The 14,752-nt window shown below is 40.6% G+C and overlaps 1 protein-coding gene across 1 annotated transcript; it reads right to left on the bottom strand.

The window, feature by feature from the left end:
• Positions 1-112: 112 nt before the first annotated feature.
• On the bottom strand, positions 113-9,077 carry LOC119731835 (selenocysteine lyase-like). Its single transcript, XM_038205111.1, has 11 exons — positions 8,879-9,077; positions 8,448-8,548; positions 7,788-7,980; positions 7,404-7,531; positions 6,889-7,050; positions 6,099-6,205; positions 5,087-5,123; positions 4,595-4,678; positions 4,143-4,245; positions 3,748-3,823; positions 113-2,652 (listed from the first exon to the last, which is right to left on the bottom strand). Exons 1-11 carry the CDS (start codon positions 9,060-9,062, stop codon positions 2,496-2,498), a joined length of 1,332 nt encoding a protein of 443 aa, XP_038061039.1. The 5' UTR covers positions 9,063-9,077; the 3' UTR covers positions 113-2,495.
• Positions 9,078-14,752: the final 5,675 nt, after the last annotated feature.

Below are 14,752 nucleotides of genomic sequence, written 5' to 3'. Positions count from 1 at the left end.
GTACACTTTTTTGTAATATACATGTAGTGTCAATAATGGTCGGATTTGAACAGCGCCCCTATTGAAAGCCCCCCCCCCCCCCCCCCCCACCACCACCAACTTCTGATTATTCGGAGGCCTAGTGCCCAGAAAAAAAACCACCTGTCTACATGTCATCAATGTGGGGCAGAATGCTAGTCGGGACGATCCCAGGCAAAGTTGGGATAACGGTCAAGTTCGGGCATTATACGGATACTAGACCATTCCAGAGCCAGAGGCGTGATCTGAATCGTGTCTGGGGAAATTGAAATTTAACTACAAAACTACTGAGAGACATTCAACTTGAAAATGGCTCGTTCATATTGCAGCCGTACATAAACAATGCTTTAGAACCATTATCTTCAGGTTTGGTATTTTTTTCAAAAGCTTTTTTCATATCCAATTCCCTAAACTTCAGTGCTTATTTCCAAAGATTTGTGTATCTATGTACTTCATTGCTTCCCTCTTACTGTTCATTTTTCAAAAGAAACTGAAAAGATATCTGCTTTTATCGTTAAACATTTTAGGGGACGCGGAGAACAGATGAATGGGATTTTATATGTTTTTTGTTTTTTTAACAACGTGACATATGAGTTAAGTTATAAATAATCAAAAAATGGGTAATTTACTGAAAATAAAGTGACAGATTTAACTGTTGCGTTTTTGGTTGATCAAAAAACCTGTACAAAGCCGTTTTGTGTAGAATTGTTTTCACAATAAAGATGACACTATGTTACCCTAATAAATTGTGATTAGACTGTTTTAATGTGGTTTCCGTTATTTTTGAAGTTCAACTGGTAAATGAGGGGAACATGGCTTAAATAAAAAATTACCACCAAAACAATGCCTCTTGTATATTAGTACGGTATGTCTACTGAATTAATTTGCATGTCATACACCAATAACATGCCTTATTTTATTGAACAAACTGTATATTTTTGCAATGGGTTACAGGAGGGGTGTATTCGTGTACATCTTACATGATCCAAATAAGTCAGTTGTTGCTCGGAATTGAAACTGGTTGACATGTCCAACGTGTCCAATGAGCAGCAAAAATAGTTTGATTCAGTGTAGTTTCGCATGATGCGTCCCGTTATTTTCTGATCTGACAAGTGAACTCACAAACAATACTGTGTCATTTATCACAACTGGATGTTTATTCAAAGATTTCTGCGGATCTACATGTACCTTGCAGCTGTATGTATGTAGATAATTCTATAATATTAGGGTCCAAAGTGTAACACTTTGCCTGTCTCTGTTATACCTGAACTTAGGAATTCAAGCCAGCATCATTAAGAATTATTTCAGATATTTTTGGTAGGTATTTTGAGATTCACAATCACTCTTGGAGGGTACTGCATCAAAATTATAAACTCACAGATGTCAGATGAACCAGGGACAGAAAAAATGTGCACCCAGAAGTTACAGAATTTACAGAATGATGGTCAACGACCCACCTATCAGTGAATGTTCTTACACAGTATGTACTTACATTTGGTTTTATGTCAATGAACAATGACGACATTATTTATGGCTATAGGCACAGATTGGGGTGGAAAATATCTCCAATTTCATAAAACTAATACCAATATCAATATGGCATAAACAGCATAATGTTTATATGACTTTAGTAAATCATAAGGAACATTATTGAGGTTTGAATTATTATTTTCATCTGTTGTTGGTAGCTGTTCTTTGATCAGCGTCGCCAGGATGGGGCAAGTGAGGTGTCAATGGAGCACCAAAGTGTGATGTCATTTAGAACCAGAAAGTGTAGTGCAAACGAATGGAGTACGCGTGCGTGTTGGTTCACGGGCTGAATCACGTGCTAATGTCTTTTTAAACACATTTTTGTGCCCGTGACGTATTCACTTCGGTACTCCATGGGGGTGGACATGGTGGAGGTGGGCAAATGTCAGCCCGCCCACCTTAAAAAAATGACCAATTGAGAATATGCTAGAGAAAGTACAAGGATTTGGGGAAATAATGTGCTTTGCCCACTCTAGAAAAAATCCTGGCGACGCCCATGTCTTTGACCAAATAACCCCTCAATACCACCTCAGACTGTCCTGCCTATTATTTTCTGTACCGCCTGAGCACTATATGGTGTACAGAGATGCCAACATTACAGACTACAAAATAGTAATGATTCTTCCTGCAAAGAGTAATGCTAATGTAAATACATAGGACAACAGTCAAGTTTAAGAGTAACCACAGTACTTTTCAGAGCAACCACAATGTTGGCGTATAGGACAGCTGGAATTTTTAAGAGTAGTAACATGCCTCAAAATCCTAATAATTACTCCAAAAGAGAAATGGTTGGCAACTCTGGGTGTAATGGATTCAACATATGGTACACATATTTTTGTTCAATTCAAGATTTTAAACTGGGGGTGGGGGTTGCATCCATATCATCTGGGGTGCACATCCCCCCCCCCCCCCCAGCTTCGCCACTACTTTGTAGCACGACCTTTTCATCAATTCCTTTCATCTTGTAACGACTGTACAGCTTGTTTGACATCGTCGACTACTCTGTCGATATCCGCTTTGGTTGTGTGCCGTCCAACGCTGAGTCTCAGAGCATTGGCAGCGATCTCCGACGGTATGCCCACCGCTAGAAGAATATGGGATGGCCTGGCAATATAAAAACATGAAAGTCGAAACAAACATGTTTTAAGAAAACATTAAAGCTTTCTGTGACACTAACACTGCCTAGCGTTTTTTTCAGACCATTCAGTGTTTGTTGCGTAGTTACAGCTGTCTCATAAAGTTAAACAAATGTGAATGGAAATCGCCATTTTCAACTCCAGCTAAGATATATACTACAGTGGTGTCTCTAACACAGGTACCACCAGTGTTGTAGTCGAGTACTTTTTTCCGAGTACCGAGTACTTAGGTTGCCGAGTTAGAGTAAGACTACTTGTACCTCCGAGTACAATTACAGGTCTTCGAGTAAGAGTACAAGTACTTCCGAGTGCGAGTACGAGTACTTGTACTTCCGAGTTAGAGTACTTGTATTTCCGAATACATCCATACGGCAAATGGTTCATTGTGTGTAATTGGCACTGGCCCAGTCAGACCGATATACAGACCCACTCACGGCTAGCTGTTAAATGTGTTTGCCTACGGTGAATTCGGCCATACGGCAAATATGGTTCATTGTGTGTAACTGGCACAGGCCCATTCAGACCAATATACTGACCCACTGTGTTTGTCCGGATGTGCACAGAGGAAAATCAGGAAATTTCGATTTCTCCACAAGCCAATCAACCATTTCAACTGATATTACCGATGAATAAGGCTGTGTTAAGTCAAGCTATTAAGTACTGCTATTCGAGTGAGAGTACTTTGATGATCGAGTAAAATTTTGACATGTCAAGTACGAGTACTTTGCTGCCCAAGTACGAGTACCGTCATTTCGAGTATGAGTACTTTGACATTTGAGTACGAGTATGAGTACTCCAAAAAAAGTACTCGAGTAGTACTACTCGGGTACGAGTACTAAGTACGAGTACTACATAACTGGGTACCACTGACAGTATTTCAATATATATTTTTTTTACTTTTGAAACACGGAACGTTTTCTACCTTAAATGGCTACATTGTTTAAATTTAAAAATCATGTACTAGCTTGTCTCAAATCGGCTTCGAAAATTGTCCCGTGCGTTTCTCTGCCTTTTAAATTCATGTGCGAGAGCTGTGTCCCAAGAACAACACAATATAACTCACTTGCTGTGGCATTCGGAGTGGCATGCTGCTCCCACGCTGGCCTGCAGTATCTTCACCCTCTGCAGAATTTTGTAGCCTGTAGATTGAAAATGTATTCATTTTAGGACTACGTTTGAGTCTAAATTTGACATTTAGCGCCAAGTGCATGCAAAATTGCAACCAATTCACATACATTCGCATACAAGTTCATATTATTCGGGACAAAAAAAGTGCGGGGGGGGGGGGGGGCGGGCAAACCATATATCCCCACCTTAAAAAGTGTGGGGGACTATAGTCCCCCACCGATTGACGCCCATGCCTCGTCTTCAAGAATGCATCTGGCGGTGCACCTCAAGAATGAATTGATTGTTTCACGTTTGTTCGTCGAATTATTCTATAAGGTTGGTTTGACTTACCCTCTAGTCCCTGCCCTATGAACGACACATTGCACGTGTTGGGAATTCTCGCACTGCCAGCGGGGAATCTACTGTTAAAGTGAACGTCATCTCCAAATGCTTCCTGTTGGGAGTGAAAAAGAAGTGACAGTGAATGCAAAATGTGAAGAAGTTTCAGGTAAACTTAGAACTGAGCTTTACGTTTGTTTTGGACCATTATTTAAACTTTCAGTTTGTTCAGAATATTCCCAATGTAAACATTGTGTTCAAACTTTGGATTCTGGTCTGAACATCACTTCCTTTTTTTCCCAGTTCTATCACTTTAAATGGTGTATGTGCAAACAAAACTCTAATGCTTTACTAATTGTATCAGTTTAATCTTCATTCTAAGCTACTTTTTAGTACCTAATTGAATTAGTTTGATATAATTAGAACTGATCTTAAACATTTATTTGACTGCAGCAATGAATTACCTGCAAACGATCCTCCAAGTAATCTCGGACGTCTCTCATATGTTCCTCATATTTCTCCAGGTTCTGACACACAAGTTCAGCTGCCTATAACAAGAGCAGACTTATTGTCAATGTGACTATAGATGCAAATGCACTTTTCAGAAAGCATAGTTTCATTGATAGAAAGCAGTGAAAGAGTAAAACTAAACTCCCCCCCCCCAAAAAAAAAACCACACAAACAAAACAAACAACAAAATTATTGTCTCACTTCTTCTTTGAAAATTATGCAAGTATACTAAGTTAAGTCATGAATATTAGAGTTCATGTCTTCTAGCTTTGGTGACCATGGTTCCAATAACAGGGTAAAAAAAATGTATTGTCCAATTTCTGAAGAAAAAAACTACCAAATTACATTCCACGCTTGTTTATTTGACACTGCCTGTCTATGGTAATGAGACAAAAATTACTCCCAATAAGATCTATTGGTTGAAACTTGTGAAACAACAGACCCACCTTTCCCAGTCCTGCAATCATGCCGGTGTTTTCAGTGCTGGGTTAAAGAAATGAGAAGGGTTTATAAGGATTTTAAAGTTACAAAAAGGAAAAAGGTTTGAGCAACTCAAACTTTTCAATCAATTCCGATTATATCCGGCCTGGAGACACTATTTTTTTCAGCATGTTCAGAACCAACTTCAAACGTCTGTGGCAAAGGAGGGGGAAAATTCAATCATATCTACTAGTAATGGTGAATTCAAACTCGTATTTTTTTAATATTTGACAACTGCTCCTTTCATATATAATGGGACCCAATTTTGCAACCAAAAACCTGACATGTTCCCAAAAGACAACCATCATGCTCATTTCAGTAGAAGTGGGGGTGGCCGGGGGTCGGGGGGGAAGAAGGGGTACAAGCATCCCATATGGCATATATGGTTGCAGACCAAAATACATGTTTTTGATACTTGGGGAATTATTCATTTCCGTGTGGGTGGGGAAAAAAATAAGCAGAGGGCAAAAAATTAAGCAGAGTGCAAATTTAAAATGGGGGTACCACAGGGACTATTTGGGTAGGTACGAAGCCCCAGTGATATAGTTGAGTCTCAAGTCATTTGGGTCGAGTCCGAGTCTGAATCTTGAGTCATGTGGTTCAAGTCCGAGTATGATCGAGTCACTACTCACCTGCCCATATGAATGTGTACGTGTAGGCCTATGCATTGTACAAAATGGATGCGAGGTGCCGTTTATAGCGTTCTTTAGAACTGCTTTAAGTTTTTTTGGAAAATAAACATCGCGAGTCAAAAGGCATGATGGTCGAGTCTGAGTCCACATTGCAAGTTCAAGTCTGAGTCAAATCTCTTGCTGATGTGACCTGAGTTGAGTCCGAGTCACCGGAAATGCGTATTGAGATGGACTTGAGTCCGAGTCCTGCACTCGAGTCCCGGGCCTACAACACTGATATGCCCCAAGGTTTTAATCCAAATTTTGACTGAAGATTTCAGATTAATTGGCACGGCTTCACGCTTACCCAGGCCTGAAGTTTCTCTCTTGCCCGCCTCCATACAGCATGGGGAAGAGAGGTGTGGTCACGCCCCCTCCTTTGACAAAGATGGCACCGATCCGTGGCCCATAGAACTGTGCAAATTACACAAAGCAGAGACAGAGATGTTCATGAGGTGTTAAACAATTTTGACTTTCAGGTCAGACTACCAAGTTGTGATAGGTTGTGACCGGAGTAACTCGTTGTCATATTTCTTTTTTCCTCTTTTTAAGAAAGTTGCACATTTTTCAATATTTAATTCTGAAAGCCGTTCAAGATAAAAGACGCCCCCAAAAGAAACAGACACAATTAAGGGTCGCTTAAAGACCCTTTACCCCAACAGCACATGCGAGCAGGAAGCGTGGTAGATAGAGGCACATTGCTATGCCTGGCCTAATTTGAAAGCATCCCCGAGGGACTCAAAACAGATCATATTCAGTGAAGAACCACGTGGTCAAGGACAAGCTGGTCAGCACACTAGTACAACTACCCCTCAGTCACATTCCCAAGGAATAACCTTACCAGCCTCAGGCCCCTTCCAGGGATGTTGCTGGAAGAGATCAAGGGGTATATAAGCCCCACTCAATTTGTCATTCTTGCAGTCAAAATCAACATAACTCTCAGCGAAATTGTTTTGCTTCAGCAAAAGTTAAAAAAGCAACAGCCTCGCCTAGCCAAGGTCTGCCCGTTGTAGTCTGTCAAACAATTCTGACCTGGCTACGCCCATGCTCCTCCCATAGTGCCACTCTCTCCACAACCCCACCTGAATTTGCCTCACCTTGTGTCCAACCACGGTCAGATAATCCACCCCCAGCTCCTCCACGTTCACGTCAATCTTGCCGATGGTCTGGGCTGCGTCGTTGTGGAGTAAGACCTGTGGCAGTTCTCGTTTGGGGTCGCGTTTGACGGCTCGAATGCTCCGGCAAATCTCCGATATAGGCTACAAGTAAATATTTTTAAAAAATGGATTTGTCTCCAGCTTTGGGTTTATTGTGCTTTATGAATTGAGGTCTCTCCTTTTGGGGATGAACCCAAAGCCTCAGGCAAAGCCTAGATTTCAGAAATGGCCTGAAAAATCAAAGCAGTGAAGAAAAAAAATACTAAATGTTTTTGGAAATAAAAAAAACCTTTGTGGTCGAGTAAGATGTCTTCACTAATAAGCAGGTCATGGGTTCGAGTCCCACCCAAATGATTTTTTTGTCACAATAACTCCAGACATCACCGAGTATACACTTTTTACAGAAATATGTCGGTGACGGTGATGGGCAAAACCTTATATTATCTGTGTGATACCTGAATGATTCCTGTTTCATTGTTGGCGTGCATGATAGTCACCAGGCAGGTCGTAGGTCGCAGGGCAGCGATGATGTCACTGACCTCAACATGACCTGTCAGCTTGGAGGCAGGCACAAAGGTCACCACTGCAACGAAGGAAGTAAAACTCTTGTATCAACTTAACAAAAGGCAGCACAATTAAGTAGTCGGTAAAAAAGTAATCGTCCATTTTCAATTTGTTGCTATGTAACTCAATCAGGGCATCTCAAATGATTCCATGATGACTTGTGCACTGCATTACTTTGTGAGACGTGTCATAATTATTACAGATACGTAGTATACAACATATTCGCAAGTGGAGCAGCGAGTTTTCGTGCAAGTGGTCCCTGATCATAGCATTACCGGCTTGCCTTTCGTCCACCAGGTGTTGCAGCACGAGCTTGACTGAGTCGTGTTCCAAGTTGGACGTGATCACGTGTGGGAGGAACTTGCTGTGATCAGGTGCTCCATCTTCTGTCGTATGTCCCGATTGGTCGAGAAGTGGGAAGGTTCTCCAAAAGTGCTGTATGGCAGTGTGTATGACCATGTTGTTGGCCTACAAATAATTGACATGATTGATACACACATATTGTTTTCTACATTTACAAATTTTATGAACAAAGCAAATTGATGTTAACAGTATATGAGATTTTGACAGCTATAAGAATCACGTGTCATTTAAACACTTTAAATGAAACTCTTTTTCATTTTGGTTAATTAAAGAGCCTAGCTGTTATCCTTTAAGTCTTTTTCTGAGTGGCACGTACGTAAAGGGCTGGGTTCAGGGGGTTTGCCCCCACTGTGATCACCCCAAGAAAAAAAGAGAAAAGATAGAAAATAAGGAAAAACCCATCTTTAATTTCTTATGTTTACAAGAAACTTCCAGGGATGTAACTTAAATGAACAGTACACATTATACCTTCATTTTTTTGTTGCACATAGTGCTTCTAGTGTTGAATGATGTAAAATAGTTTTCAAAAACTTTCATAAGAAATTTGATGAGAAATAAAAACTTAATGTTACCTCTGTACCGCCTGATGTAAAAACGACATCTTCCCTGTGAGCCCCAATCATTGATGCGATGTCATCTCTGGACTTTGTGATGATCTGTTTGGCTTTCTGGCCTAGAGACAAGAATTTGATGTGCATTGAAGATTTGAATTTAACAAAATAAGTCAGTCTGAAAAAAAAACACTCACTCTAGATGTATACTCTCAGTCCGTGTGATGAATTAAAAGTCTAGCAAGCAGTAATTTGGCCTCATTCCTTGTATTTCGTGATGGGCCGATCGAGATGCAGTTGCCTCTCTCAAAATTAGACCAGACCTACATGTATATTCAAAACATGTCTTTATGAAAATAAATATAGGGAAAAGAAAAGTTGTAAGCGGAATTGACTGCCAACCATCACCATACTGACTATAATCAACTGGTTATGTTGTATGTAAAATGTACCTGCTGCATATGAACTGCTTGGGTTGCCCCAAGCTTTAGCCAAAGCATCATGGATGGCACTTAACACCTGTGGCTCCAAGGGCGTTGTGGCATTGTAGTCCAGATACACGCTGAAAATGCAAACACACAACAAAAACAAATTTGTTTTTGTAGTCACAAAAGCAAACGTGCATTTTGTGCACATCTTTTGTGCACAAAAGACGTGATCTAAATTGTGAAAAAATCATTGATTTAACACCCAGCATGATCACGAGGGAATTCATCATTTTTTTTAAAAGGGTTATGAGGTCAACTTGAAGAAATTGAATGTTGAAATGCCAGGAAAATGTTATTGTCATCACCATGACATTATTTGCAGCATTATAACTATAGCTATATCATATTCTGCTGATGAGTGCCTTATTGGTACGAAACAGTCTGTCCAAAAGAGAGATATGCCAAAGTTTGTATTTATATATATAGACTGAGTTTATATACCAAGTTAGTAGTTTGGTCTTTTATTTTTGTTTAAATAATGAAAGATTCCATACATTTTTTTTAGCAACATCTAGGGAGTTCCACTGCTTGGGACCCTCATGAATACTACAGTGGTACGAGCAAAGGACTGATTATATTGTAACAAAATTGGAAATGTTTTTCTTGCAATTTTAACAAACTAAACTTTTTATGCACTTGATGGTAGTGATTGCTAGTGTAAACCCCTATAATGTGGCGCACTTCAAGGTCAACGTTTCCCTCATTTTTCCAACGTTTGCCTCAGACGTGTTGCCAAACCTCTTCGTAGAAAAACTTCTAATTCATTCAGTTAAATCATGGAGGAAGGAATACTGGTATGTACTATTATCTTAATTAATATGCTTGCTGTTCCTTTGTGAACAATTTTAGTGTCATGAAATTAGTAAGTTAATTCTGCTTCGTACCTCGAACATAGCAATCCTCTTTTTTTATACTTATAAAACTCTTTAAGTAAATGATATTTATTTATTTATACTTAATGATATTTATTTAGTAAATTGGCCACATTTATGGGGCTAATGATTTACATGATCTAGTTGGTGCATGAAGGTCCCAAGCTGGAGAGAATATTTACTAGACTAGTAGTACAGTAAATTGGCCACAATCATGTTTCCGGCATTATGTCCGGGGCGTACTACTACTGGCTAAATCCAACTATAACAAAAAATGCAGTGGCTATCGTTACAGCAGCCGTAACGCATTTCCCATTTTCTATCATTACGGTAGTACGTACTGCAACTTTTATAAAAACATGAGAAGAAAATATAAAATTAGAAGGAAAAAAGTGAATTTGAACGTTATGAAATTCGGACGTTTAGTTTCCCTTTAAAAAAAAATCCTCCAAAGCCTCAGGTTAGAAAAGGAACAGAATTCAAGTGCAAAACTGAGACACGATTGCGAACCCGCAACCTCGCCGTGCAAAATCCTTCCCTCTATCGACTGAGCTGTCGCACTGCTCGCTAAAATGTGGGGAAACAAATAATTATATACCTGGGGTGCATTTTGGCATAACAATTGGTTTGGTGGTTTCTTGTCGGTGAATTTCTTCGGCAATTTTAATTGGGTTAGAATTACGCATGATCATGTAGTACTCAAATCCCCAAAACAATTAACCAAAGAAAAAACATCGAACCAATTCTTGGTTATGACCGCCAAAATGCACCCCTGCATGTGTATCAAAAAAGTATCGTAGAGGGTGCTATAAACAACGGCTGCCGTAACGATAGCCACTTTGTACAAAAAAAAATGAAGAAGTGCATCAGCATTACCAGATACTGAGTGACAGTTAGCCCCATAAATGTGGCCTATTTACTGGACTGCCTCCGTAAACATAGGTCACACATCCACATGTACAAAAACGTGTCGCACTTTGCCAAATTTTGATTTTCACATTTAGGCTCAGTTTGTACAATTGTAGGGTTTTTTTTGCTTTAGAAGCATTCTCACCCTCTTTATAGGCTAATCAGAAAGTGCTGCCTTTTTCAGATGTATAATTTTTGTGAAATTTCATGTTGAAATTTTGATACGCAAACGTGTGCAAATGTATCTGGAAATTTCACGAAAAATAGACATCTGAAAAAGGCAGCACTTTCTGATTAGCCTATAAAGAGGGTGAGTATGCTTCTAAAGCAAAAAACCCTACAAACTAAGCCTAAATGTGAAAAACAAAATTTGGCAAAGTGCGACACGTTTTTGTACATGTGGATGTGTGGCCTATGTTTACGGAGGCAGTCCAGTAAATAGGCCACATTTATGGGGCTAAGTGACAGTGAGACAGTGTAACAAATACAAACTAGAGGTTGTAGGAACAACCACACGGTGTTGGGCAATGGATTACCGAAAACTTTGCCACACACATCAACTCAAAATATGCATGTTTAAATCCATGTTTGACTTTTTCAACATGCCGCCAGAGGGCGCTCTAACATTTATGACGTCACCTGTAAAATTTTTGCACAGTACTGCCTAGGCAGACACTCACATTGTTGAAAGCAAGTTTGCATCTTCTGCAAATTTCAAATAATAAGGCACTTCCAGTTTCGACCGGAAGGAAGGGTCACGTGATTTTGCACTTAATACCAAAAATGAAGACCCTGCAATATTGTATCGATTGCCATAAAGAACAAAATCAAATCTGTAGCAGTTGATTTTATATTGATTTTCAAAGATTAAATCTAGAAATCTTTGATCGCTTGTAATACGATACTTGATGACGTCATCATGACGTCATTACCAGAAAGTTCAAGAGCTATTTTAACTGTGCTGTATACAGCCTAGACCCGTGAACGTGGCTTGTAAACTACAACGTCCACGTTCACGGGTCTAATCAGCCAAATCTTGATTATATCTGTCACGCCCCAACTATCGCATCGGTCCCAACTATAGTTGGGCCTGTCCCAACTATAGTTGGGCCTGTCCCAACTGTAGTTCCACAGTTGGGCTGGCCCAACTATAGTTGGGCCTGTCCCAACTATAGTTGGGACGGTCCCAACTGTAAGTTCCATTGTTGGGCTGGCCCATCTATAGTTGGGCCACTCCGATCTTTTTATTTTGCGGTGTCCCAACTATAGTTTACATTGATGTACAACCATAAAACGTTCCCTACAACTCTGATACACGTCTGACTTTACTGGGGACCACTGAAATTAGCTATTGATGGGGCGAATCTATAGTTGGGCCACCCCAATCTTTTTATTTTGCGGTCCCAACTATAGTGTACATTGTTGTACGATTATAAAACATTCCCTACAACTCTAATACACATCTGACTTTACTGGGGACCAATGAAATGATCTATGGGTGGGGACCATCTGTAGTTGGGCCACCGCAATATTTTTATTTGGCAGTCCCAACTATAGTGTACATTGATGTACGACTATAAAACATTCTCTACAGCTCTGCTTACATGTCCGACTTGGGACCTTTGACATTAGCTATGGGTGGGGCCCATCTATAGTTGGCCGGCCATGGCAATCTTTGAATTTTGCAAAATGTTGCTGGATAATAAAACCCAGCAGCTGGACAACTCATCCAACTAGGCAGTACCACGTGACCGGCCAGCCTTGCGGCATGCATGCACGACGAATACACGGTGCCAGCGCCGCGGAACATTTAATCCAACAAGATCTATCAAGCATGAAGCATCCGGCGCAACTCCAGTCCTAACTATAGTTGGGCCGACCCAACTGCCGCACTATATTGATTTAATTAATTCGAAACAATTAATGATGATAAAGATGCTCTGTGTTTTAACCATTAATTGATCTCCATTTTACATTGATCTCCATTAGTAAGACTTAAATCAATGGTTTCAACCCATGCAACTCTAAAACAAGTAGATTTAGTACCGGACCGATATTGGAGGAGGAGGGGGTATCGAAGGTCGCGTGGGCCGAGTCGTAACATTGTACTTGTTACACCCGGTACAATTACGTACGGAACCCTTGACATGCATGGGGCCTGCTAAAGAAGGACATACACGACGGAAACAGGTCAACTCGTACGCGAACCAACTCGTACGCGAGTCAACTCGTACGCGGATTGGTCAACTCGTACGCGAGACAACTCGTACGCGAGCCAACTCGTACGCGTGCCAACTCGTACGCGAGCCAACTCGTACGCGAACCAACTCGTACGCGAACCAACTCGTACGCGGGCCGTTTTAGGAGTGGTTTCGAGGATTGGGTTGGCATGGTTGGGAAGAATTTGGGAATAGTGTGACGGGTAGTCCGTAGTTCAATGTGTGACCGTTGTGTGTGATTGGGAGTGAACCCGTGAATGATGATAATAAAGTAACTGATTTTTGTAGTTAGACGAGTGTTGTATCGCCATTGTTTTATTTTACAAAATATAATTTGGAGACATAAATAATTAATAACAAGAAAATCGCATTTGACCCAAGAAACCTCGCATTTCCAGTGCAATTATATAAAATTCTGATTTTAACAAAAAATAAAAATCAACTCCCATTTTTTCTTTTTTTACAAAATATTATTTGGATATATAATAATTAGGACTAAAAAACTATCTGACACAAGCAAAAAACTGGCGGACACTGTCCGTACAACTGTATAAGCATGCGTGATGCTATATTCCTTTTTTTATAGTAGCTCCTTTTTATACAATAGACCTCGCAAATATCGGTGTTTTCTTGTCATTTTACTTGTCTAACCAACCAGCATTGTACCGCGGCATACACAGGTTACAGCGATTCAATCATGCATTCTTTATACAGTGCGCGGTGCGGCGGGAACCAATCATACTGGTTATCGCGAAGACAACTTCCCAATGAATCAAGCGAACTTGTAAAAAAAAAAAACAAACGCAGAATTCTTCTCTAAAAAATCGTGAATGTAAGTAGCACTGGCGGATTCAAAAATCAACTACATTTAATTTGAAAATCTCAACCTTTCAGAAAAGGTAAAATTATGCCGACCTACCGTACCGAACCTAATTTCATCTGTCCATGTGAGCTAAACCAATCGTCTAAACTCACGCGTACGAGTTGGTCCGCGTACGAGTTGGTCCGCATACGAGTCGGTCCGCGTACGAGTTGGTCCGCGTACGAGTCGGTTCGCGTACGAATTGTCCCGCGTACGAGTTGGTCGCGTACGAGTTGGTTCGCGTACGAGTTGACCTGTATTCTACACGACGATCACGCGCGGACCTACATGTACATGTATGATGTAATGTACATGTACATGCACATGTACATATGTACAGAATTCATAAGTTTGATGACGCTGTACTGTTCACGGCATAAATTATGATAAGTGGTAGCTCCGCCACTCTAAGCACGATGGCCTTGGCGAAAGGCTAGGAGGGGTTCGCCCCCAACATCCTTTTGTAGGCTATTTGTACTTTTTTTACATGTACCGGATACCTTGTTGTTTCTTTTTTTGGCATAGCTGCACTTTGCAATTTCACAATGACTGGCGTCATTGTTGTATTTTTTGTTGAGTTGCGCAATAGTTGACTGGGAATGCCCCCTGCCGACTGGCTTCAACCTCGTCCCCAGTGCTTGCTTTATTTCAACCTCGTTTCCAATAGCGGTAGTGATGGGCGCGTACTGTAGGTGCACCAGTCGGAACTATTTTCTTTACTAGCGTAGGACACCCGACTATGGTGAACCTTAACCTGGCGCGCGTTTGGTAAACAGTAGTAAGAATAACATCTGGCACGTGATGGTGAATTGACCAGTGAACGTCCGGCTCTCGATCATGAATATGTATGACGTATAGTAATCTCAAATGTTGCATCATATGACTGGCTTTGGCTTCGTCTTTGGCTCAATGATATTTTAGGCCCCAACTTCAGGGATTCCAGCTACATTTTGGTGCCTGTTATGCCTCAGGAACA

The sequence above is a fragment of the Patiria miniata genome, unplaced genomic scaffold (assembly GCF_015706575.1).
Source record: "Patiria miniata isolate m_02_andy unplaced genomic scaffold, ASM1570657v1 HiC_scaffold_24, whole genome shotgun sequence".
Classification (NCBI taxonomy): domain Eukaryota; kingdom Metazoa; phylum Echinodermata; class Asteroidea; order Valvatida; family Asterinidae; genus Patiria; species Patiria miniata.
The sequence above is the reverse complement of the archived record's forward strand: the minus strand, read 5'-3'. Positions and strand labels throughout refer to the sequence as shown.